The following is a 26396-nucleotide window of genomic DNA, read 5'->3' as shown; positions in this document are numbered from 1 at the left end:
TCTATTGATCGTTGTTTGTTCATACCTGAGAATTAAGGATGAATTACAAATGGCTTACTTTTTCTTGAGTGATCAATAGAAAATTGTTTCTGCTGTAGTACTCTTCTAAAAAGTAAAGGCAATTTTGTGGGGATGTGTGGGGGCCGTATAAGCTTTCTAGGATGCAGGGACAAGGGTCTGTCTATTATGCTGGGGGTGCACCAAATGCTAAAATCAGCTGCCCTTTCCTTGTATGTTCAGCATGGGAAGGGAGGGAGGGGATCCTGGTGCCTGGTGCAATGTCAGTTGAACTTGATTTTGCATTTCTTATCTCATTCTTGTCTGCTGACACCTAGAGATGTTCTAGGGATGCTTCAGGTAGATTTGCTCCTTCCAGTCTGTGTCTTATCTTCCTCACCCATGAGCTGCCCACTTCTTCATGTACATGAAGACATGCAGGGTGAAAGTGGGTGAACATGGCTCTCTCACTATCAGGGTCGTGGCTGACCATCTTTATCTACGAACTAAAACGGACAACCTTACACAAACCAATTGGCCATTTATTTCCTTTTTCAGTTAACTTTTTAAAATTGTAAATGTAACAGTAGTACAGAAATTTTTGTTTGCAAAGTGGTCACCTTAATCTAAACCAAGGAGAGAGAACTCAGAAGCCTTCCTCCTCCACCCAGGGGAACCTCTGTTCTGAGTTATAGTAAAAAGTCCTTTGTTTTCTCTGTATTCTTATTGCTTAGTATGAATTTTATTTTTTAATCCTCACCTGAGGATATTTTTCCCATTGATTTTCAGAGAGAGTGGAAAGGAGGGGGGAAGAGAAGAGAGAGAGAAGAGAGAGAGACACACACACATCGATTGGTTGCCTCCCTAATGTGCCCCAGTGGGGGGCTGGGGATCGAACCTGCAATCCAGGCATGTGCCCTTGACCAGGAATCAAACATGCATCCGTTTGATGTGCAGGCTGATGCTCTAGCCACTTAGCCACGCTGGCCAGGGCTGACCCTTTTATCATTTTGAAATAACCTTTTTGTTCCCTGAAGTTAATTTGTCTGACAATTAATTACCTCTTTTTTATTATATGGTCTCTTAATTGGTGCATTTTAACTATGTCCGTTTAATGTTATCAGTGCTGGGGTTGGAAGGTATTTGCTGGATATGGTATTCTGAGTTCACAGGTAGGTTGCTTTGTTTCTTTCAGCAGCACCTTAAAGATTTAGTGCATTGTCTTCTGGCTCACATGGTGTCTGACAACAAATCTGGAATTAGTATTCTCTGTTTCCCTATTTTTAATGTCTTTTATTCTTTGGCTGTTTTAAAAATACTTTTATCAGTGGTTTTCAGAAATTTGATTAGGATGTGCCTTGGCATGGTTTTTCTTGTTTTTTTAAAATTTTTTTTCTTTGGTTATGTTGATCTTGTAAGCTGTATGGTTGTATACATACCACATGTGAAAAATTTCTGCCGTTATGTGTTTCAGACTTGTTTTGTTCCTTCACCCCTCTGTGCTCTCTTTTGTGGGGTCTAGTTTCATTCATGTTATGTGTTCAACAAGCCACTGAAACTGTCCATTTTCCCAGGGTTTTTTTTGTTGGTGGTGGTGTTCCATTTTGGATACTTTATCGGTGGAGTCTAATCTGCTATTAATCACATTCAGTAATTTTTTAAAAATTTCAGAACATGTATTTTTCTCCAGTTTCATTTTTTACCTACTATTTTTCTATTTTAAGTGTTCGTGTTTTTAATTTTTTTATTTTTAAAAAATATTTTAAATGATTTTTTAGAGAGGAAGGGAGAGAGAGAAACATTAATGCTCCTACCAGGGATCGAGCCCACAACCCGGGCTTGTGCTCTGACTGGGAGTTGAACCGGTAACCTTTCGGTGCATGAGCCACCCCACCCAGGGCAAGTGTTTGTGTCTTTTAGATATTTGAGCATATTTATTATAGTTATTTTCACCTCTTTGCCTGCTAATTTCACTATTTTGGTCGTAACCTGCTTGGTTAAATGGTTAGTTTGCCACTCTTTTGTATGTCTAGTAATTTTTGCTGGGGCATTGGACCTTTGAAAATTGTTGTGAAGTGTTCAGTTTTTGTTGATGTCTGTTGGTTAATATTGTAGTTTGTTTTCAAAGCAGATGCCAGGATGGGTCTGTAGCAACTCTTTTGCTTAGGGCTACTACAGACTTCCTGTAAGGGATACCCCTTTATTGGTTTTTATTGACTGCACCAAATGTTCAAAGAGGTAGGCCGATTTTGAACAACCTTCATGCCTTTGAAGGTTAGTGTCTTATGCCCCCCCCCCCCCCCCCCGGCAATGTTTGGAGCCCCCTCTGAGATCTCATTGCTAGCACTATGCCCACAACTTCCAGCCACCTTGCCCTCCCCAGCTTTAGTATGACTCTCAACGTAGCAAAACCAGTGTTCTTGGTTTCATAATAGCATCACCCACAATTGTTCAGAACGCAGCCCTGCTTGGTGTGGGACCCCGCCTGGCTTTCTGCTTCCTGGTCCCATAGTCCTGTGCTTTGAGTATCTGGGTCCAGATGTTTCCTATCTTCTGTTCTGATTTTTAGTTGTGTGGCAAGGCGACAAATTCTGTAACTTTTAGTACTTTATGGCTAGGATTGTCACTTTTATTTGGTTGTATTTTTTTGTCGACATGATTTTGGTTTTGTGTTTTATGGCTAATTTGGGGAGGTGAACTGTTGTTTGTTTTTTTATCTTCTCAGAACCCCTTATGTCTCCATTTTGAAAGTTCAGTAAATGAATGGCTTTCTCATACATTGGCCATTTACAGTTTATTTTCATTTCATGCTTTATGTCACAGCTTTCAAAGTTAATTTTTTTTCTTGAGTTTGAGCTGTTTTGTATCCAGTTTTCATTGACTTATACTCACTTCTCTTTTAGGTCATGCTGGTGTATCTGCGAGCATGATGAAGAAAAGGACTTCCCACAAGTAAGCAGCTCGAAAACTGGCTTTGGTTGGGGGGGGGGGCAAGGTCACCCATGTGAGGCACTCTCCCTTGTAGTGCCTACAGCATTGAGCCTCACATAACCTTACTGTTCAATGATTCATGGAATGACTCGTACCCCTGACCACTCCCTCATCCTTCGCCTGGCCTCAGTGTGCTTAGGTCTGTCTTTCAGCCTTTAAAAGCCTCTGAGCCATGATTTCCCCTCCAGCTTGATGGGAGCTGAACTGATGGGAGAGGTATCAGTTGTGGCAGGTGCATCATGAACCTCTCTCACTCTTTCTTTGGAAGGGCTATACTCTTGGCCTCCAGGTTCCTTTTTGGGCCTTGGGTCCACTGCTGGACAATCAGCTCCTTGTGGACAGAAACCATAGCTCATGCTTGAGGGCCTGGCTAGCACACTGCCTGGCACACTCACTGCTTTATAACATTTTCAAATGAATGAAGAGCTAGTAATTTAAGAGAAAGCAAATGCATGTTGAAAGATAATTAAATAGCCATGTATTTTTAGTGACAAATGTGTTATAAATCCTAAATTCTATAGGTACCAGACTATAGAAGCCATTTTCTCCCTCAAATTGTTTTTTGAGTGTAACATAATTATGTCCAAGGAAAAAATTGAGATACTACTATCTTAAATAATACTATCCCCCTGTACTATATTATGTTTAATAGTATCCACCAGTACTGGTGACTGCTACTGTACCATGGAAACCACTCTAACAAGTAAATTCTGATAGCAAGAGTCTTAATCATAGATTCCTTGACTCTAGCACCTCCTGAGCCCCTCTCAGTATAGCAGTTGTTTCCAAATTATTCCTATTAAAAGGCTTATGCCCTTGGTCACAGAACCATAGTGGTTGAAGACTGTAAGAGGCCTCTGGGCTATTGTGGAAGGTCTGCATGAAAAACAGTTCCTTTCGGTAATTGTTGGTGACTAATGCAAAACCTGTGTCCATTTAAATCTGGTGGGGAACGTCGGGCCTGAGAAATCATTTGGTGTGGCCCTGCCAAGGCGACCGCAGGTGGGACTCAAAATTCAATGAATCTAGGGACTTTTTTCATGGCTAATTTTTAAGTTGATAATTTTGTATGGTCCGCAAGTGATGTTATAAATATCCAAATGGCCTTTGGCAGAAAAAAGGTTCTCCACCCCTGATTTAAGTGACCATACGAATATGTAATGTAAATGTCTGTGATACTCAGTTCAAGAAATGACCTGGGAAGTAAAAATGTGAAGGTAAGTATGCTCTTGTATGTCCCTGATGTTTGATAAAGTTCTTCTCAATTTCATTTTATTTCCCATTACTCTCATTGCTCTGCCATATCCAGTGATCTGATAACTGATGTAATATATCTCCACTCAGCATCGTATTATTATCATAAATGGTAATAAAACCATTTCTTGGCAAAATAGAAGGTGATGATAAAAGCTTAAATACAGTGGGAATAAAAGCAAATTACACACTAACTTTGCAAGACCAGAACAGTTGAAGCAAAATAGATTTTGCTACTTAGGTTAAAATAAATGCCTTTGAGAATGTAATGTATATTCTGTTTTATCAATTTTTACATATTTCCAGGTAGAGGATCTTAGGCATTTGTGGATCTGAGCTCTTGGGCCTGTTCTGAATGCATTTTGTGTGAGAGGGATTTCATGTGCCTCATCCTAAGCTATATGTTTGTTAATTCATGGCTTTGATACACTAGTTACCTTTTCCCCATAAAGCACAAGGAATCATCACATGCCTATTAGGTTTTTGTAGTTCATATATGTACCAACTCAGAGGATCTTCGGTCTTGTGTGTCCTGTGACGTGGGGAACTCCATCCAGTGCTTTACTAGGAGGTGTGCTTGTCTCACAGACTAGAAGAAGCCTTGAACATATCCCTCTGCAGCAAAAAGAAGTCAGAATGAAAGGAAAAGTTAACAGTATTTTCCTATTTTTTCTAATCTCAATGCTAATATGAAGATGAGTGGAAAGGAAAAAAGGACCAAAACAGAATTTCCCCATTTCCTCAGTGGTAGCTGCTAATAGCCTTTGGAAGGGTAAGCAGGGCCTGCTGGTGGAGAGGCCCCTGCTCAGAAGCTGCCTGGCTTTGGGAGTGGGAACCAGACCTGCTCAATGGTGGGCTCAGCAGGTTGCTTTGTCTGCCTGGCGCTCAGTTTACTCATGGTTAAAATCAGTGTTGGATTAGAACCATGGGGTTTTCAGCTTTCAGCATAGATCCTTTCTACAGATGAAATGTTCATAGAAAAACAGAGCAGGAACCTCCCTCTCCCCTTGCCTACCACACTGCGGCTTTCCATTGGTGGTCATGTCTGTATTGTTGGCACATGGTGGCACAAGTGTCTGAGTAGTAATCCCATGTGCACACGCCTCTGCTTGCTTGAGAGAGAGTCACAGGAGCACACAGGAGAGGAGTGCAGCAGTCATTGCCCTGAACTCAACAGTTTCTGTCCCCTGGGTGTCAGGAGGGTGCTGGGAATCGGGTCAGGGTGCGTAGAGCAGTGCCTCGGCACCCAGAACCATTATATAGCTGGGCCTTGTTTTTGTTTTTAAAAAAACAAACTTATATTCCTTCCTGCAGGACAGATGCCTTGATACATTTTGGGAACAAGCTTGTGGACAAGGACAAGCCTTTCCCGGCTTCCCAGGAGATTGTTTGGGAAATGTGTTTGCATGGAAAATACATCCTGAAGGGAGATTACTGTAGTTGGGGGAGCCTAAGGTGAATTTAGCTATAGAGGGGCTTTGTTTCAGTTTTCCAATATAAGTCTGTTTTTTTCTTTCCTAATTTGAATAGTGGATAGGTTTTCATTTCAGGGCATTGTTGGAGAGTTTGACTGGGCTTTGGTCTGTTTCCTACTGACATACATTTAGAAAATGGACTGTTACACACTAATTAGGTGTATTTCCAGGGAATATTTTTCTTCAAGACACAGTACTGGTGACTGACAAAGATTGTCATTGTACTCCTCCTCCCAGTATACCTGCTAGGGTGTCTTGTAGTTTTCATGGTGCCCCTGTCAAGTAGAAACCATGAGCCCCTCTATTCATATAGAGGTTAAGTAGCTTGTCCGAGGTCATACAACTAAGAAGTGACTGAGCTAGGATTCAGAAACAGGACAGTCTGCTTTCTAGAACCCATAGTCAGTACCACACTATAGTTCCTGAAACTGCATGTTTTGTTGTCTCATATCTGAAAAATCCGTTATTTCGGTCATAAACAGAAAGACTAGGTAACTATTAGAGCAGGTGTCTAAATAAAGCATGGTGCTGACAGTTTTAAATTGGTCAAAACATGTAATACTTTTCATTCAACTTGCAGTAACTTTGTTATTTGCACCAGTGAAAGTGAATATCCCTGTGGAAGACCCTCGGGGCACTGGAACATCTCAGGTGTTCTCAGGTGTAGTGTATAGACAAAGTAATGAAAGAAACTGCAAGGAGCCCAGCCGGTGTGGCTCAGCGGTTGAGCATCAACCTGTGATCCAGGAAGGAGATCAGGGTTTGATTCCCGGTCAGGGCACATGCCCAGGTTGTGGGCTTGATCTCCAGTAGGGGGCATGCAGGAGGCAGCTGATCAGTGACTCTCATTGATATATCTATCTCTCTCTGTCTCTCTCCCTTCCTCTCTCTCAAGTCAATAAGGACATACTAAAAAGAAGAAAAGAAAAACCATAAGGATTGGGTTGGAAATCTTGCCTTCTTTTTTTATCCTGTTTTTGTATTTGTCACTTGAAACTGGGAGTGATGATATCAGTTATAGAATTTCTATGAAGCAACAAGTAACCAGAAAAGCAATTGTTTTTCTCTCTACTTGCTGATGTGCATCTTGCAAAAAGACAATTGTTTTGGTTTAATCAATATTTTTTTCTGAAATCTGTTGGAACAGATGTGCTTTTATATCACAATACTAAATAGAATGAGGAAAGTGTCAGTAATTTGTATAATAAAGTACAAAGTATGTAATAGAGTATAGCTCATAGAATTGTGATAATTGAAAAATTAAAGATTGTGGCACCTTGAAATAAATATTGGCTACCAAAATAAGATATTTAACTGGTGATGAGAAATAGTGGTTAAGTCATCAAGGGAATCTAGATGAAAGGCCTTTCGACACAGGATTTCTCTTTTTGATGACAAAATAATTTAAATGGTACTTTCAGAACTTACTTAAAGTATTGAGCAAACTACATAAATGTCTCCTACACTCAGTTTATCCTTTTGGGAACATGGGTACATAGAAATTAGAGGTGGTTTTGAATCAGCACTATTCATGGTGTGGTGCTGGGTCAGCAGGTGCAGTGGCTTGCTAGAGCCTTTGACCCCTCTCCACACCTGGGAGTGGAGTGGACTGACCTTTCACCATCTCTGCAGGAGATGCGATGCATGCCAGAGAGTGAGAAGCACTGGCCTATACCCTCGTCAGGGCTGATAGCTTAGGCACATCACAGAACTAAGTCAAGTTGTATGGAAATTAATACACACAATTATAGCAATGAAAGGTGGTAAGATGCTGTGTACTTGGTTACTACTTACTCCCATTGAAACTATAAGAAATGCTATTCTTAGCCATCAGGACAGATACCAGTTCATCCCTAATGAAGCCATATACTTTCCAGTTTCTTTATTATTTTTTTCCTTTAATCATTTGTTTTAAGAAATAGCTTCTGTAGATAAGAAACAGAGAAAGTGATGACCAGTGTTTAATTCTGGTTTCTCTACTTTTATCCTTGAACTGTTATTTGTACTTGGCTGTAATTTCAGATGGTTGAATGAAGTGTATTAATATCTGTGTATAGTATTGCTATTTGTTGGTTGACTGCCTAGTTGAGTGATAGTGAAGAACATTTTAGACTTTTTCCCAGGAAAAGTACAAGAGATTGAGGGCTGTTAAAAATACATATATAAAGAAGAACATAAATCAAAATCACCATATTCTGAAGGATTCCCCATTTTAAATGAAAAAATTACTTTAAATCCTTAATTTCACATTTCTGCTTGTACTTCTCTTAGATCGCATGGTCTAGAGGTGACATTTCACATTTTCTTCCAGTAATCTGACATGTTCTATTGTTTGCTTCAACTTTAGTTGAAGGAGTCTATAGAAGCAAAAAATAGACTACTTCAACTACAGTAAGCTTTAATTTTTATTCAAGTTTTTTTGTTGATTTAAAATCTAAATTAGCAATTAGAAGTTAAAATAAAATGGAAGAATTTGATTACTATATAATTTTTAACTTTCTAGTATGAAAATTTTACTAATGCTATTATCCAGGGATTACAGTTGTTAATAATTTAATGCATATTTTGAAAGTCTTTTCTACATATCTGTATGGATACTTGTGTGTATAAAATTTTTCATGTGGTCACATTTCTTTCATTTGTGGATATTTAAATGTCTTTAAGTTCTTTTCCATGATTTTAATAACCATGTAGTTATTTTATTATAAAGATACACTATTAATTATTGAATCAGTAAGACCTGTTGAACATTTTTTATTTCTAGTTTCCCCTTTTATGAACACTGCTCAAAACATCACTGTAGCTATACCTTTGTGCTCGTCCATTACTTTCTTTTGATAAATTTCCTAGATGTGGAATCACTGGAACAATGGAGTGCCAGATTGCTTACCAAAAGGGTGGTTATATCTATTTAATGAGCAGATAGGAAATAGTACCTCACCATAATTTATGTTAAAATAACTTCTCAAAATTTGCAGTTTCTGTTATTATTGATATAGAAAGGTCATTTTACCAGCAGACCAGAACAGAAACACCTGAAAGATGTAAAGCAAATGGGGGCAGATTTATATAAAAACTAAGCTAAGCTGAGGAACTCTCAGCCACTTTGAGCTGAAAAGGAAAACCTCCAAAAAGTGGATATTGACACTAGATCGCTTCTGTCTAGGTCAGAGACAGCAAAGGCTAGCCATGACCACCAAAGTCACTCTAGAAAGCCAGCAGCACTAGTCTGGCTGCAGGTGCTTGCTGTACCACCCCCCCACCCCCCCCCCCCCCCCCCCGCCCTTAGGGTCTCTGTGCTCACTGCTGGCTGCTCTAACCTGCCTGTGTCATGGCTGCTTCATCAGAACCTGCACTTCCTGCTTAGACGCCCAGGACCTCGACTTGGCCTGAAAAAATAGACTTATAGCCACAGATACCACTCATATCTTGCCTTGCCTTTTAAATATGCACATCAGGACTCATCATTGTTACCCAAGGAACACTGACAGCATGAAAGAAGTCATACATAGAATAGCAGAGCTAACCAAAAGTCAGCAAATGTGAAGAAAACCACCATTCAGATGGCACCAGGCCCGCGCAGAAGGCTGACACCCAAAGAGTTCATTCAAAGAGAAAGCAGGAAAGGAAGTGAACATTATCCTTGGGGATCATGGGCATGTTCATTAAAAAGAAAAACTGTTCAAAAGAAGATAAGGAAACACTTTGTAGAAATCAAAAATACTATGTAAGATATTCAGGATGAACTTAAAGCCTGTCTATTTTATTTAATTCAAGAAAAATGGAGCTGAGGAGTGAGGGGTTTTTTTTGGTTGATTGGTTCTGTTTTTCAGATTTTTAGAGAGAGAGGAGGGGAGAAGGAGAGAGAGAAAGAGAAATGTCAATGTGATAGTGAAACATTAATCATCTGCCTCCTGCACACCCCCTACCAGGGATCAATCCTGAAACCCAGGCATGTGTCCTGATTGGGAATCTGAGCGAGCAACCTATCAGTGCACAGGGCAGTGTCCAACCAACTGAGCCACATCGGCTGAGGAGTTCTTGGTGAACAGTATGAAAGGGATAGATCTGGAAGTACTAGCTTTCGTTCATCTAATAAGAGTTTCAAAAAGGGGATGGAGGAGGAAAGTAATAATGAAGATGATTTTGCACAGCTTTCTTTAGGTTGACCAAGTGCTAATGAGGGACCATTAAAAACATATCACAAGTTCTAGTGACATTTCAGAATCCAGGAACAAAGAAAAATCTAAAAGCAGCTCAAAGAGATAAACAGGTTACCCTCAAAGGAGCGAGGATCACATTGGCATCTGTTGGCTGTAACTGGGAGATAGAAGAAAATGAAAATAACTTTTCCAATAAAAGTGCTGAGGGGAAAGGGATTTGGAACCTGACTTGTATACCTAGATTATTCAGGGGTGAGGGCAAAATAACATTTTTGATGCTTGCAAGAATTTAGAGTTTGTATTTATGAACGCTATCTGATTCACCAGAGGCTATATCTGGAAAGACAAAATAGACAGGAGAAGAAAATATATGAAAACATTAAGGAAAAAGAAACAAAAATCCTTGTTTGTTTATTTTAAATGAGGCAATGTTAAAAAAAAAATTCTTAAAATAGTAGCAAAATGAAGACTAGGTTTGGAACAGAAGTTTAAATTTCCTCAATGTGGTGAAAGTGGCCAGGTGGGATTACTATGTGCTTAATGTGTTTGCTTTTTAAATTTTTACCCTTTTTTTTTTTTTTTTTTTTTTTACTAAGAATTTTTTGCTTTTACTCTTGCTTGGTTTGGGAAAGGGAAAAGTGTAGGTTTTGATTTAATTGTAGGTTTTTAGTAGAAAAGTGTAAGTATAAATTTAATATTTTGAAAGTGGTAATTGCTATAAGATTAGAAATAAAAGCTGTAGCTTTCATTAGAAGCTTTATTTGGTGTGAAGAAACTTCATTCTAACTGTACAGATTAAAGGAAAAAAAGGGTAAGGAAATGAAAGCGTTGCAAACACAAAACAATGTTAGAATAGACCCAGGCATATTACTTACAACAGTGGAAGTTAATTAAAATTGCCCTGGCCCATGTGGCTCAGTGGTTGAGCCTTGTCCCATGCACCAAGAGGTCGCCTGTTTGATTCCCAGCCAGGGCACATGCCTAGGTTGTGGGCTCGATCCCTGGTAGGGGGCGTGCAGGAGACAGCCATATGTTTCTCTCTCCCTCTCTAAAATCAATAAAAACATATTTTAAAAAGTTAATTAAAATCTCATAGAGAAAGTGAGGAAATAAAATCTGTGCAAAAGAAAGGGTCACATGTCTTCAGAATGAAAGGATACAGGAGCCACTTGAACAGGAATGCCCACTAGCCATATGTGAGCCTTCTAAAGCTCAGAAGAGGGAGGAGAGAGAGGCAGCCTTGTGACCACCTCCAAAGTCAGGTGGGAAGAAAACTTCTTGTTCTGAAAGTTGTTGATTGATGGAACGCCTGTGTCCCTCTTCAAGAGGCAACTGCACGTGACAGAAGAATGCCACCAATGAGTGCAGAAAGGATGAGTAACTGAATTGGAAACTGCTGCTCTGAGTTTGCCAGTTGCCCCTTTCTGCTCTCACTTAGCTAAGTTTATATTGGTGTGGTTTTTATTATTGCTTGAGTTTTTTGGTGTGTTTTTTTTAGAGAGAGGGATAAAAACAACAACATTGATTGGTTGCCTCCTGCATGTGCCCCAATCGGGGATCGAACCCGCAACCTGGATATGTGCCCTGACTGAGAATTGAGCCCTCCATCTTTTGGTGTTTGGAACAATGCTCCACGCAACTAAGCCACACCAGCCAGGGTTAAGTTTATATTGGTTTTGTTTAGAATCATGGTAACAGAAATTTCATGTCTTTAAGTGTAGGATAGAATCTTTTTCTGTTGTCAATGTTTTCCAAAGCACCTGAACCATTGGTGTGTGCATGCTTATGCAAGTGTGCGTGCATATATAGAGTGATTAGAACCAGGGAAGAGCTGATGTTGCAGCTAGAGTTCAAAGGCAGAATTGCCTCCTCTTTCAGGGACTTTTTTTTTCTTAAGCCGTCAACTGATTGGACATGGCCCACCTACATTATGGAGGCCAGCCTGCTGGTTTACATGTTGTTTTTCTACAAAAGTCTCTTCAGAAAAAAAAAGTAGAGTAATTACCCGAGTACTGTAGCTCAGCCAAATTGACACATTAAAATTACCCATTACACTGGTGAAGATGCTGTATTTGCTTACAGTTTTGGTAGTGAGTTACAAAGTGGTGCGCATGACTGAATGCTTTCCTCAGTAAAGTTGGGGAACTCATCTCTGTCTTTGCTGTGAAGAAAGCTTGATCTGTACCCAGCATGAATCACTAAGACTTTTTGCCTAAGATCAAAAGGTAGGTAATTGATTGTCTGATGAAACATATAATACTAAAAGTTTCTGTATTCTAAAGGAAATGTAATCACTGTCACCATTTTCCACAGAGGGCTGTGTAGTGGCACATTCCCAGGGTTGTGAAAAGATCTTGAATTTCACTTTCTTTTGGAGTTTGAGTATTATTAGTATTTTCAAGTTATAGACTTGATAGTACTTCATTAAGCCTTTTTCTCCATTGAGGTTTACATTCAGAGTCTATTAATTTATTTGTCTTCCTGGTGATACAGGTTGGCTCCTTCCCCCAAACAGTATTGAATTGAGCTCTTGGCTCTGTCCTTTCTCTCCATTGAATGTAAGGTAGTTTTTTCCAGGTAATACAGAGCTGTTTCCACTTTACAGTTGTTTCCTCCCCTTTTCAGAGTAGTGTTAACTCTATTATCAAAGCAGATAACAGTTACATACTATTCCATTTCTCTTGTCCCCAGGATTGCTGTGCAGTCACATATATTCATGGCTTACTATTGGCCCCAAGCTGAAACTTTCCCAAGCGTTCCTTGAGTATTTCAAACTGCCCTGCGACTTCTGCAGGAAGCATCTGTGAGAACAGTGTTCCCCAAATTCTTACACATTTACAGCTTTGTGGCCTTTCATTTTGAGGTCAGTATAGAATTCTTGGCTTATTATAAAATCTTTGGCTACATTTTCTTTTCTGAGACCTGAAGTTTGTCACTTCCTTTGCCACTGCCGCATTCTGATTTTCTTTCCCTTACGTGTAATGTAGTTCTTTTGCCTGGATGCCCAAAAGATGTTTCTTTAAAGTGCATTTGTTTTACTAGAATGTCTTAGTGCCCATAGCTCTAGGTCAGCTTTCCCAGGGATACATATGTGCATTTAAATCCTCTATTTCAGGAAATTTTCTTGAATTATTTTAGTATTCTGTTTCTTCGATTTTAGTTTTCGGATGATTCTGTTAATGTAGAAGTCGAAGTTTCGTTTGTTTCTGTCACCATCTCTTAATTGCCTCATCTCCTTTTCATTACCTATTTCCATTACGTGCCCCATGGTGTCTGTTTCTTCTCATGTTCCTCTAGTTTAGTCTTCATTTCTGAAAAGTTTTCAAATGCAGCTTGTTTCCTGAACTGTGCCTGATTTTCCTCGTGTCTGGTGGAGCTGTCTTGTTTCTGATGTAAGGCCCTCTTTTGTGGCCTCTGTTGTGTGCCTAATGTTAGGTGACAGTTTGCTCTACCTTGTGAGCATATTTTGGGTCTGCCTCCATTGCCTCTTGGTGCATCATTCTGATTATTACAGTATCACCCTATGTTGGTCCCACCATGATCCTCTCCTGTACTCCTGTACACGGGAAGGGTGAGACCATTGCAGGTGAGCTGTCCTCAGATCTATCAGCTGTCTCTTTTCCTGCGGCATACTTGAAAATAGAGCCTTTGATTAGCCTCGATCAGCCCTTTTAAAGTCTTCCTCCTTTGGGACTTGCCCTTAGCCTGTGAACTTCCTTTCCTTTGTCCTGTGGCCCCATCCTTCTCATTTAGAAAGTTGTCCCCAGCAGTGCATCCTCAGTGCAGGGCTCTGCCTTCTTGGAGGGCAGTTTTGCTGAGTGTTTGCAGAGCCTCGAGGGCTGGGGCAGCCCTGGAATTTCCTGATCTCCTCACAGTCCACATGGAACCTCTTGAGTTTTTTTCAGTCTGACTTAAGTTTTTCTTCTGTGGTGTTCTCCAAATGTGTTCCCCATCTTGCTTAGGTAAAATTTCAGGCCTCGTTGAGATGATCCTGATGGTTTGCTGTAAACTATTTCTGTTTCATAAAACTCACTAAATTTACCAAACTGGTCTAGTTAACATACATACAATTGTAGTTTTAAGTATTACAGCCTACAAAAAATTATTTTTTTTAAAGTATATTTGTGTTTATGCAAGTTGTTCATCGCTTTTATCCAAGGTATACCAAATGAGAGCTTTATATCCACAAAAGTGTGGGAAGGGAATTCTTTTCTGCTCTCTAAATTTTCTCCTTCTTGGCATAAAATGCATCCAGGTGCCAGCATGGCTTTGGCCTTCATCTTGTATTCCAGCCTGGTCTTGTCCCCTTTGGATATCTGTGGATATCTAGGTGAAACAAAAGATTTTTTCCTGATATCAAGAGTCAGGTGTATTATTTGTAAACAGTGTATGTAGATTTTTCAATTGTTAATAATCCAGAAAGAATGTAGTTTGGTGTTGCTTCAATAATTTTTAATATTTAAGTATTTGTCACAAATTTAAGTGTTTAAGATGATATGTTTTCTAGAAAAGAAATGATGGTGTAATCATGGATATAGGCCAGTCTTGACTCCGGTTTAATAATATAAAGTTCAATGTCTAGCAGAGATGGGGGTGAGGGGCAAAATTATGTAAGCATTAGAATGGATGAAGTTGAATAGTTATACATTTCTTCTTTATTTTTTTATTATGTTTTTAAATTTTTACTGTTTTCTTTTAAGAGAGAGAAGAAGGGGAAGAGAGAGAGAGAGAAACATAGATTGGCTGTCTCCTGAACGCCCCCCCGGGGATCAGGTCCTCCATCTGGGCATGGGATGATGCCCAACCAATGGAGCCGTACCGGCTCGGGATATACTTTTTTTTTTTTAACTAGAAATGGATTTAATTCTGTAAGGTCAGATGCATGTGCCTCTTTTCTTTGATTAACGGGGATAAATTGTGAGTTGATTGTATTAGGAAACTCAGCTGAAAAACTGATGCTTAATATTGGGGCTTAAATTGCTACTGAGTAGTCGAGTTTTTCTGTCTCTTCACACTTGGGGTGCACATGAAGCTCCTGCCAACCCACCGTGTACACCCCTGTGAGCCACACTGCCTGGCAGTAGGACTGCCTGAGTGGCAGCAGTAGCTAGCACAGTTGGGGTAGTCTAGTGGGCGTATGCTAGTTAGCAGCAGTTGTGTTGGATCTAGTAGTGCATGCCTTTGAGCTGATACCTTACGTGTGTGTATATGTGTGAATACAGAAAACACCGGAGCAGTGTGGGGCCCAGCAAGCCCGTGTCCCAGCCTCGGCGGAACATCGTAGGCTGCAGGATTCAGCATGGGTGGAAGGAGGGCAGTGGCCCTGTCACCCAGTGGAAAGGAACAGTTCTGGACCAGGTGCCTGTAAACCCTTCTTTGTATCTTATAAAATACGATGGATTTGACTGTGTTTATGGACTAGAACTTAATAAAGATGAAAGAGTTTCTGCGCTTGAAGTCCTCCCTGATAGAGTTGGTAAGTTCTCTTTACTATTTCTGCATTTATGCTTTCAAAATAACTACTTAAATGGATGCTTTCTGGGTATTCTTCTGTATTGTATTTTTAAATTTTTATTGGGACACAAGCATTCTGTATTTTAATCAGTCACCTAATACCACAAAAATTGTTCAATGCATGTCCTAAAACTACAGTTCAAGGAACTGGGGGGAATATACAGGGGTGGGCAAAAAAAAGGATTACAGTTCATATGGAAAAAGACATGCAGGTTATGATTATTACGATAGCTTTGTTAACACACAAGAATGTCACAACTGTAAACCTACTTTTGCCCTCCCCTGTATGAATAAACTTGTGCCCCAAGTAATTTACAGCCTGATAATTTTTAATATACTTATTTCTCACTGTTAATATAGTTACTTTGCTCACTACTTATCTGTACTTTGATAGGTAAGAATATGTCTCATTAGCTTAAATATCCTATGTATTTATTCCATCGGATTATAAGAGCTAAGAAAAATCTTACACATTTTGAAATCTTTATGTGAAATGTATCTTTCATTGTGTGTTATTACTTAAGTGATAATTGTACTCTCAGCCAAAATTAAGCAAGCAAAACAAACTTTATTATACCTTCCTTAGGGTTTGTGTTCATACAATATTTGCGGAAATAAATAGCTCTTTAAAAAAAAAAGTGATACAGTATTGGTTTTGCTTTGCATGATTTAAATGCCTTAAGGAATAAGGTGTCTATAAATAATAATGACTGATTTTGTTTTTAAGATCACTGGATACACCCGAATTAATGTTACTTTCTTCAGAGTATTTACTTTGGAACGTTTTCATACTATTACACTGTGATGCTGCTATTGTTTGAACACTTGATGATGCTTTTGGAACTATCTTTAAAGCCTATGCAGTTAACAAATATAGTCTCAGCAGATCTGGACTGAAGGGGAGAGCTTTTGGCATCACATTGTCAAGGGAAGAAGCTTAGCTTACCCAGTCCCTTCGCGCCTTTGTTTTTGCCGTTGTCTTCTGGGGACATGTGCTTCCCCCAGCAAGTTAATGCTTTGCCAGAGCAGCAAGTTTTTTTTTAATCTTCCCTTTAGATAGCAAATATTATGTCTTTATTCATTTTGTATAAGCATAGTTTAGTTTTTATTCTTTAAATTACTCCCAAAGATAACTAGTTGTGAAATGGTAAATATGTGGCATTTTAAAACATTTTTATCTATTCTAAATGCAGCTGAACACGTTATTTCTCCTCATGAAGCACACCCTCTATTTCGTCTTGGCCTTGACATCAGTCCATTTCTCACATAAGAAACTAACATTGATGACTCTGACCTTCAAGGCCTAAAAAAACATTATCCACACCTTTATTTATTTTTAATCTTCACCTGAGGATATTTTTTCCATTGCTTTTCAGAGAGAGTGGAAGGGGAGAGAGAGAAACATCGATGTGAGAGAGACACATTGATTGGTCACCTCCTGCACAAGCCCCGAGGGGGGCTGGGGATCTAGCCTGCAACTGAGGTACATGCCCTTGGCGAGAATTGCACCCGGGACCCTTCAGTCCGCAGGCCGATACTCTAACCACTGAGCCAAACTGGCTAAGGCTATCCACACCTTTATGTCGGTTATTTGTAGTAAGCAATTATCATGCATTCTTTTTCTGCCCCAGAATTTTAGACTCTGCCTTTTAGGGCAAGGCTACTAGCTCATTTGAAATTTACTACCATTTTGCTGCATGACCTGTGTTACATCAGTTCTTTTGTCATCATGGGACAGAAGCAAATATTTTATCTTGATTTAAAAAGGTAAAACCAAAATACCCCAAAATAAGTATCTCTGGTGATGGGATTAAGGGCTGCTTAGTGTTTGTGTTTTTCTTTCTGGCTCTGGGTCACCTCAGTTTCCAACAGTAGACATGGAATTGGGTTTGTAAACAGCAAAGCAGTTTAACAAAGAAAATACAAAGGCCTCTATGCAAACCAGCAGTGTATCATGTGCCTGATTTAATTAATAGCTAATTATAGTATTCCCTATGATACTTGAGTTTGAAAAATTATGATCCATGTGGGGAAAGTCTGCTAATTTGTTTCAGGCAGTACATTAGACTATAGTTACAATTTTGTTCTCCTTAGGCTAAAGGTGGAGAAAAAAACATGTCATTCAGCTTAAAAGCATGAGATGGCACAGAGTAATGGTTCCCAAAGTATGGTCTGGGGACCCTTGAGGTCCCCTGAAGCCCATTCAGGAGGTTTGTGAAGTCAGATTTGTTTTGATAATAACAAGGGAGAACTTGCCTTTGAACTCATTCTTTGACAGTCATACAGTGGCCCTTCCCACCTGGAAGGTCTGCATAGCTCAGCAAACAATAATACAGGGTGGGGCAAAAGGCGGGTTACAGTTGGGAGTACATAAAACACAGAGTTGATTCTTGTATTATTATTTAGTTTTCCATACTTGTCCCACTGTGTATTTTCTATATGGACAATGCATGACATCACTAAATCATGTATTAGTTTCCCCCTCCAAATCATGTACTTGTAAGAGATCCATTCAAAGACCCACAGACATTTTTTTTTTTAATCCTCACTGGAGGATGTTTTTACTGATTTTAGAAAAGAAGGGAGAGAGAAACATTGATGTGAGAAACATTGATCTAGTATGTGCCCTGATCAGAGATCGAACTTACAGCCTTTGGGTGTATGGGATGACTCCCAACCTACTGAGCCACCCAGCCAGGGCAAGACCGACAGACTTGACAGACTTTCTGTTTTGTTGTGGTAAGAAACACAACATAAAATTTACTACTTTAACCATTTTTAAGGTATAGTCTAGTCGTGTTTTGTATATTCACATTGTTGTGACACAGATCTTTAGCACTTCATCTTGTAAATTTGTAATCCTGTCCCCCTTAGACAACTCCCCTTTTTCATTTCCTTTAATGCCTGGCACCCACCGTTCTGTTTTCTGTGTTTATGAATGTGATGATTTTGTATGCTTCATAAGGATTATACAGTGTTTGTCTTTGTGACTGGCTTCTTTCCCTTAGGATAATGTCCTCAAGGTCCATTCATGTTGTAGAATGTGTCAGGCTGTCCTTTCTTTTTAAGGCTGAATACTGCTCCATTACATGCATAGACCATGTTTTGTTTATCCGTGTGTGGACACGAACCTTGCTTCAACCTTTTGGCCATTGTGATCAATGCTGCTATGAACATGGGGGTACAAATATCCCTTCGGGACCCTGCGTTCAGTATTTTGGGGTGTATACTCAGAAGTGGAATTACTGGATCATATGGTACTTCTTTGTTTAATTTTCTGAGCAATATACATACAGTTACTGTTTTCCATAGTTTTCGTAAAATTTACAGTCCTTACCAACTGTGCACCAGGGTTCCAGTTTGCCTACATTCTCACCAGTTCTGCTGGTTTGATTTGCATTTCTCTGATGATTAGTGATTTTGAGCATCTTTTCATATGCTTTTTGACCATTGCTGTGTAATTTTAGCAGAAATGGCTATTCAAGTCCTTTGCCCATTTTTCGATCAGATTATTTGATTTTTTTGTTGTTGAGCTGTAGGAGTTCTTTATAATTCTGGAGGTAAATGAGTTTTAATTTAAATAACAGTATGACAAATTTATTGATAATGATTTTAGATTCTACATTGCAATTAGCCTTTAAGGAGCTACCACATGTTGAGTTTTGATATAGTATGATAAAAGAATATCTAGAATTATATGAAAAGGTTAATAGGTCAAAAGAATATATAACAGATCAGATACTAAAGCAGATTTGAGAATCTAACTGTCCTTTTTAAAGCTAGACATTAAGAGATTTGCAAAAATGTAAAACGATGACACTTTTCCTACTAAGTTTTTATTAGAGGATAGTTATTTTTCATTAGAAATATGTTTATGTGCCCGGCTGGTGTGGCTCAGTTGGTTGAGCATGGTCCCATGCACCAGGAGATTGCCAGTTCGACTCCTGCTAAGGGCACATACCCAGGTTGCGGCTCAGTCCTTAGTAGGGGGCATGCAGGATTGATGTTTCTCTCATTCATGTTTCTCTCTCCCCCCCTTCCTCTCTCTGAAATCGATAAAAATATATTTTATTAAAAGAAATGTTTATGTAGGTATTTTAAAATATTTTTAGATTTGTCATTTATAATTTCTAAAATCATTGATATTGATAGTTGTCATCTAAGTATACAAATGCTCCTTTGGGTCCTCAGAAAATTTTAAGAATGTAAAGGAGTCCTGAGATTAAAAATTTGAGAACTTTTGATATGAAGAAACTAGTGGAATTTCGTTTTAACATTGTGCACTGGGGAATTCTATGTACTTTTTATTAATTATCTGATAATTAACCAAACCACTGTATATTTTTAGAATGTCCTGATAAATTGGGTAAGCAGCATCTTTACCAAGAAAGTCTATCTAATCTTTGTTCCTTTGAATTTTATTTGACAGAAAGAAAAGCATGAGTAAAATAGGGTTGCTAATTTATTTTAAAGACATAAATTAGGAGGAACCTTATAATCAGTAAGAATCTCTCTAATTTCCCAGTATTAAAGAAATGAAGCTTGTAGTTTTTTCCTACCTCTTTAAAGAAGGTGGAGCAGGGCTGCAGAGGGCTGTTGATACACCAGGAGGGGCTGTGCTCCTCCCCACGGGAGCCATCCACGCAGCCTGTTCTCTGTAGTAATTTGTACAACAAATATTGAACCACCGTGAGCTTGGTATTGGAAACAGGATGGGAAAGGCCTCTGCTTTGCATCATGGTCTGCAGCCTAAAAGCAAGTAAACAAACATGTAAAATAAGATCACTGCAGAGAATGGTAAATGCCGTTAAAAAATAAAACTGGGTGAGGTGACTGGTGACTGCCTGGTAGGGCTGGAGAGCCTCTGGGAGGAGACCTGCTCCGGAGCCGGCCCCTGAAGGTGTGGGAGCAGCACGTGGCCTGGACGAGGAGAGCGGAGTGTCCCAGGAAAAGGAAGAGGCCCTCGCCTCTGAGGTGTAGGTGGTCAGGAGGAAGGTGACAGAGCAGGAGGGAAGAGGGCCACCGGGGAAAGATGGCCCATGAGAAGCATTCGTTACTCAAATTATGGAAGGAAAATACTGGTGCATTTTAAAATAACTATTAAACAATAACAAAAAAAATGTATACCTTGAATGAATCATTAAAAGTCCCAGTTTAGATATAGTACCAAGAGCAGATGAGTTCAGAAAAATTAAAAGGAGAAAAATATTCTCCAGATAACTGACTTGAAGCAATAAAATAGCCCTGATGGAATGAAATCTGGGCTGGGCCCCACAGTGTAATTTTGGTGGTTCTTAAAACCACCAGGTGATCTGATGCTGGCTAGTGTGTTGTGTGGAAAACATTTCAGGTAGTCTCTTTGAATAAGTTCAGTTTTCACAGTACATATTCAGTAAACCCATTGTAGACCATTGTTTGCTTTTTTTGTCCCTAGCTACATCTCGAATCAGCGATGCACACTTAGCCGACACAATGATTGGCAAAGCGGTAGAACACATGTTTGAGACCGAGGATGGCTCTAAAGATGAATGGAGGGGAATGGTCTTAGCACGTGCCCCTATAATGAACACGTGGTTTTACATCACCTATGAGAAAGACCCCGTCTTGTACATGTACCAGCTCTTAGATGATTATAAAGAAGGTGACCTTCGCATTATGCCTGATTCTAGTAAGTATGGATTGACAACTTTTATTTTTGATTATTTCAAAGTAATTTGAATTTTAGAGCAAGATACTTGATTAACTATCTTGCAGATACATTTTTAAATTTTAATTATTAGGGATAAGTGATGATTCTTTTAGTCACACACCAAGCATAGGTTGTGAAAATTTTCACCCCTTTGCCAAGAGCAATTTACTTTCTGTGTAGGTTTCCTTGCTCTGGACTTTGGACTTCCATATGAATGGGGCATATAATTGTGACTGGCTTCTTTCACTCAGCATGGTGTTTTCAGGTCTCATCCATGTTGTAGCATGTGTCAGTACTTCATTTAAAAAAATTTTTTTTTTTTTTTTATGGACAAATACAGCTCCTTGTGTGGATACACTGTTTTATTTGTTCGTCCATTGATGGACATTTGGATTGTCCTCTACCTTAGTTACTGTGAAGACTGTTGCAATGAATATTTGTGTGCAAGTTTCTGAGTGGTTGGGTGTTTTCCATTCTCTTGAGTATATACTGAGGGGTGTAGTTCACTCTGTTGAAATGTGTAGGGAACTGCCTAATTTTCAGAGCGGCCCCCCTGTTACACTTTCTCATCAGCAGTGTGAGGGTTCTGGTTTCTCTACACCCTCGCCCATGCATGTTCCTCACTTTTTTACCCTAGTGGTTGTGAAGTGGTATCTCATTATTTCACTGATGACTCAGGATGGCAAGTATCTGTCCATCGTATGTCTTTGGAGAAATGTCTGTGTCCTTTGTCCCTTTTCAGCTGGGCTACTTGTTAGTTGTGAGAGTCAGTATTCTAGGTGCAGGTCTCTTGTCAGATAGATGATTTGCAGATACTTACTTTCATTCTGTGGGTTCTCCCTTCACTCCCTCGATGGGGTTCTGAAGTCTATTTCAGCTATTTTTCCTTTGTTGTTTGTGCTTTTGGTGGTGTGTCTTGTAATCTCTTGACAAAGCCAAGGCTGTGAAGACTTACCCCTATGTTTTCTTATAAGAGCCTTAAGTTTTAGCTCTTACATGTAGGTCTTTAGCTCTTCTGTTTAGATCTTTGATATGTTTTAATTTTTGTTTATGATGTGGCTTAAGGGTCAGCTTTATTCTTTTGCATGTGACAATACGGTTGTCTGAGCACCATTTGAAAAAACAAAACCAACACGATTCTTTCCCCTATTGAATGGTTTTGGCACCCTTGTTGAAAATCAGTTCATTATAGATGTATGGGTGTATTTGTGGACTTTGACTTCTAGTCCATTGGCTCATATGTCTGGTTATGTCAGTGTCACACTCGATTATATTGTTTTGTAATAAGTTTTGAAATCTGGAAGTGTGACTCCTTTTTTTCACTCCCAGGACTGTTTTGGCTATTCTGGGTGTCTTGAAATTTCGTATGAATTTTGGAATCAGCTTGTCAGTTTTTGCAAAGAAATCAGCTGGGATTGTGATAGGATCATACTGAATCTCTAGGTCAGTTCAGGGAGTATTGCCATCTTGACCCATGAGCATGGGATGTTTTTCCATCTATTGAAAATTTTTTTTCCTATCAGCATTGTCTTGTAGTTTTCAGAGTATAAGTTTTACACTTTTTTTGTTGTTGTTGTTAAATTTCTTCTTAAGTATTTTATTTGTTTTAATGCTATTGTGAATGGAATTAGCCTGGTCTTTTTAAAACTACTCCATATCCTTTCTTCAAACACATGAATCCCGGATCCCTGGACAGACACAGACACTATATTAGTAATGTGACAGCATCTCTATTCTCCCTATTTTTATTTTTTCTCTTGATTTAGAGAGAGAGAGAGAGAGAGAGAGAGAAACAGAAACATGGATTTTTGTTGTCTCACTTATTTATGCGTTCATTGGATAATTCTTGTATGAGCCCTGACTGGGGATTGAACCCACAGCCTTGGTGTATGGGGATGACACTCTAACCAACTGAGCTATCTGGTCAGGACTTCTATTCCCTTTTTTTTTCAGTTCTTCCTGTGAACAAGCCAGGCAATGAACCTACTCATGGTTTCATCAGGCCCTGACTTTCTACCTTCTAGATTTTTATTAAATGTTTGTGTACATTTGTTATAAATGTGTAATGGAAAGTATTTATATAGGTAGGAATTACATGAAAGCATTCCTTAAAAGCATTTCTCCAGCCTGTATGAAGCTGGGGTTTTTGGTGCTTTTTGTAGCGTTATATCCAGTCACAGTGAGTGTTGTAGACTTGACGACAGAAAGCTTGGGGTCGTTTGCATGTTGCCCATCTCCCCTCCCGACTGCGCCTCTACCCTCCTCTCCAGACTGCCAAGTGTTTTCGTGTGTGATATGGAAGCTCATTTGTCGTTAGAAGCAGCATCGATGCGCTGAGGCGAAGAGCTCTGCAGGGGCCTGTTTGAGTCCCTTGCTGCTCTCTTGTGTTACTGTAAATGTCTGGGAACCATGCTTTTGGGATCCCTTTGTAAACATGAAGGCCCGTGAAAGTGGTGGTGCAGTGCTGCTGTTTGAGCGAAAAGCATTTCTGAAGATTTCAGCTTAGGTTTCCCCTTCACTTCCTTGTTTAAGAGAATCGCTGTAATGTGTGCTCAGGCGTTTCAGTTGTACTTTTTGTGACTCTTAGTACCAGATCAGATAGGGTTTGGACCATGTCATTCAGTAAGAGAATTTGTTGTAATCAGAGAGGCAAACTACCGCTGACTTTTAACTACATGACAATGATCCAAACCGGATGCCGTGAGAACAGAATGGTGCACTGCCAGCCATGGTGCCAGGGCAGCCAGCCGGAGCCCGGACTGTCCTGAGAACGCCAGACATCTGGTTGCCCTGCCTGAGGGCCCTGCCCTCTGCTAGTACGTGGGAAAAGCATGAGCTCTTCAGGACTGGTTAAGAGGCTTCTAAAAACAGAATTGTTAACCGCCTGCCTCCATTTCCCCTTTTTTCTCTTTTACTTTATTGGTGGCGCTGATGGTTTGCTCTCACTTCATGTGTATTACTAGAATAGAGCTCCTGAGCTGGGTCACAGGGTCGCGTCTTTCAACACTTAAGAGTCTCCTGAGGACCTCTTGAAAAATGCGGATGCTTCAGCCATCCTCGGAGATTCCGTTGTAATTGGTCTGGGGATGGAGTTCATTTAGCACCTATTTTTAAAGCATAGGAAATCTTTTTTATCTTTTATATTGAATTTATTGGGGTGGCATTGGTTAATTAAATTATATAATAGGTTTCAGGTGTACAGTTCTTTACTACATCACCTGTAGAACTCTCTGTTTTGAAACTGGGTTAGGAAGACAGTGTGTGGCACAGGGAAGCCGAGGACAAAGGAGCTTTAAGACGGGGAGTAAACTTAGGCATCTTCAGTGTGCGGCACATCCTTAGAAACCCAGCAGCAGCATCTGCCGTGAAGTCCTATTTCAGAGTAGCTCAGACTTATTTTTAAAAAGATATATAATTATTTAGATTTTTTCCTTGGCCCTTTTCTTCATTGAGTTAGTACCTCTTCAGGTAATAGTCCAAGGAATTTCTGGTTAGGACTCTTAAATGTGTTTACACGTTGAGATCTTGGCGGTCAGCACACTATTTTTGTAAATGAAGTTTTTTTGTTTTCATTTTCAGTCCTCACCGGAGGATATTTTTTTGTTTTTGTTACTGATTTGAGAGAGAGAGAAGCATCGTTCTGCTGCCTCCATACGCACTCTGACCAGGGATCGAAGCTGCAGCCTTCTGGTGTACGGGACGACACGCCAGCCAGCCGTCACCCAGCCAGAGCATAAAGGAAGTTCTGCTGGCACTCAGCCACACTAACTATGTATCATATGTGGCTGCTCTCACACCACCAAGCAGAATTGAGTAGTTTGTACAGAGACCATGTGGCCTCAAGTCTAATGTATTCATTGTTTGGCCCTTGAAGAAAAATTTGCTGACCCTTGGTCTAAATAAGAGAAACCAAGGATATTGAAAAAATGTTAATTGTTAAAATAGACATGTGAGTTGGTATGTATCTAAAAATTGGCTATAAATTCTTTTCCCCCCACTATTTACATATAGATGATTCACCTCCAGCAGAAAGGGAACCTGGAGAAGTTGTGGACAGCCTGGTAGGCAAACAAGTGGAATATGCCAAAGAAGATGGCTCTAAAAGGACTGGCATGGTCATCCATCAAGTAGAAGCCAAACCGTCTGTCTATTTCATCAAGTTTGATGATGATTTCCATATTTATGTCTACGATTTGGTGAAAACATCCTAGATGTCGTCATGAACTCTGCCAAATTTGTGGAACTATTAAATGTATAATTTGTAGACATAAAGACTTTTTGCTTTCCAGTTTAATGAAAGCTTAAATGTCCCTGCGAACCCACAATCTCTGCCAGCAGAACTGGTTTTGTTCTGAATAGTACAGATTTATGTGAACACAAAGCATTTTGTGTAAGGAACTCTTTCCTCTGAAAAAGAAGTCTGTTTGGAGGGGAGTTACAGGCAAGTTTGGTAAAAGTTAAGCTAGTATCATAGTCAATTAAAACTGTAATCGATCTTATCCATTTCCCCTTCACTCTTAACATTCTCTTACTCTGCCACAATGCAAGCATAGTTTGCTATTTTTGTTACTGCCTTTTTTTGAGATATATATGTATCAATACCTGCCTATCTATACCTGTGTGTATACATATATAATATATATATATATGCACACACATAGATCTCTGTGCACTTGCGCGCGCGCGCACACACACACACACACACTTTATTGGCAGTCCTTTGTGGATTGGGATGGGGGTTAAATAATTTTCTCCAGTTTAATAGTAGTGCTTGACCCAATTCAATACTTAATATATTACTGCTGTTTATTTAATATTAAATTTGGGCACAGGAAGCAGATAGGGATGTTCAGCTTGTTTCGAAAGTCAGAAGTTCTGAGCACCTTTTCAGTTTGGAGGCTTCAAACCATAAGTCCAAATGTGAGTCGCTTCTCAATAGTTAATGACCCACATTAGAATTTTATAAAACAGCTAGAAATCTGGATAAAAGGCTGCCTTTAAATCTAAGCTTTGTAAACTTTTTTGTTTAAATATTTTATCAAATTCTTTTTTTAAAATTTTTTTATTTAGCATAGCCCAGGTGCTTGGTCCACACGGTGTAATTCTAGTGCATTTTGGATGCACATTGGGTCCATTATTTGTACAAATCCATAATCTGGATTTTGGTACACAGATTTAAAAGTGACAGTACATCAGTCATTTGTGTGTATGTGGTACTCCTGGAGGAACAGTACTTTTACATTAATAATGTAAGCTGAAGAATGACAATGTTGCCCTCTAACAAGTTCTCTGGGACAGTTGTATTATTACTTA

At 39.4% G+C, this 26396-nt stretch overlaps 1 protein-coding gene across 2 annotated transcripts in view; it reads left to right on the top strand.

Moving 5' to 3' along the window:
* Positions 1 to 25676, top strand: part of SPIN1 (spindlin 1) — a 70951-nt gene extending 45275 nt beyond the window's left edge. For both annotated transcript variants that reach the window (XM_087822531.1, XM_016202485.2), the window contains exons 3-6: positions 2901 to 2949; positions 15103 to 15356; positions 20829 to 21062; positions 25095 to 25676. In XM_087822531.1, coding sequence (XP_087678657.1) covers positions 2901 to 2949; positions 15103 to 15356; positions 20829 to 21062; positions 25095 to 25294 — 737 coding nt within the window. In that variant the 3' untranslated portion in view covers positions 25295 to 25676. The remainder of the gene's footprint in view (positions 1 to 2900; positions 2950 to 15102; positions 15357 to 20828; positions 21063 to 25094) is intronic.
* The last annotated feature ends 720 nt before the right edge of the window (positions 25677 to 26396 follow it).

This window comes from Miniopterus natalensis, chromosome 12 (assembly GCF_054644295.1).
Source record: "Miniopterus natalensis isolate mMinNat1 chromosome 12, mMinNat1.hap1, whole genome shotgun sequence".
Classification (NCBI taxonomy): Eukaryota; Metazoa; Chordata; class Mammalia; order Chiroptera; family Miniopteridae; genus Miniopterus; species Miniopterus natalensis.
The sequence above is the reverse complement of the archived record's forward strand: the minus strand, read 5'-3'. Positions and strand labels throughout refer to the sequence as shown.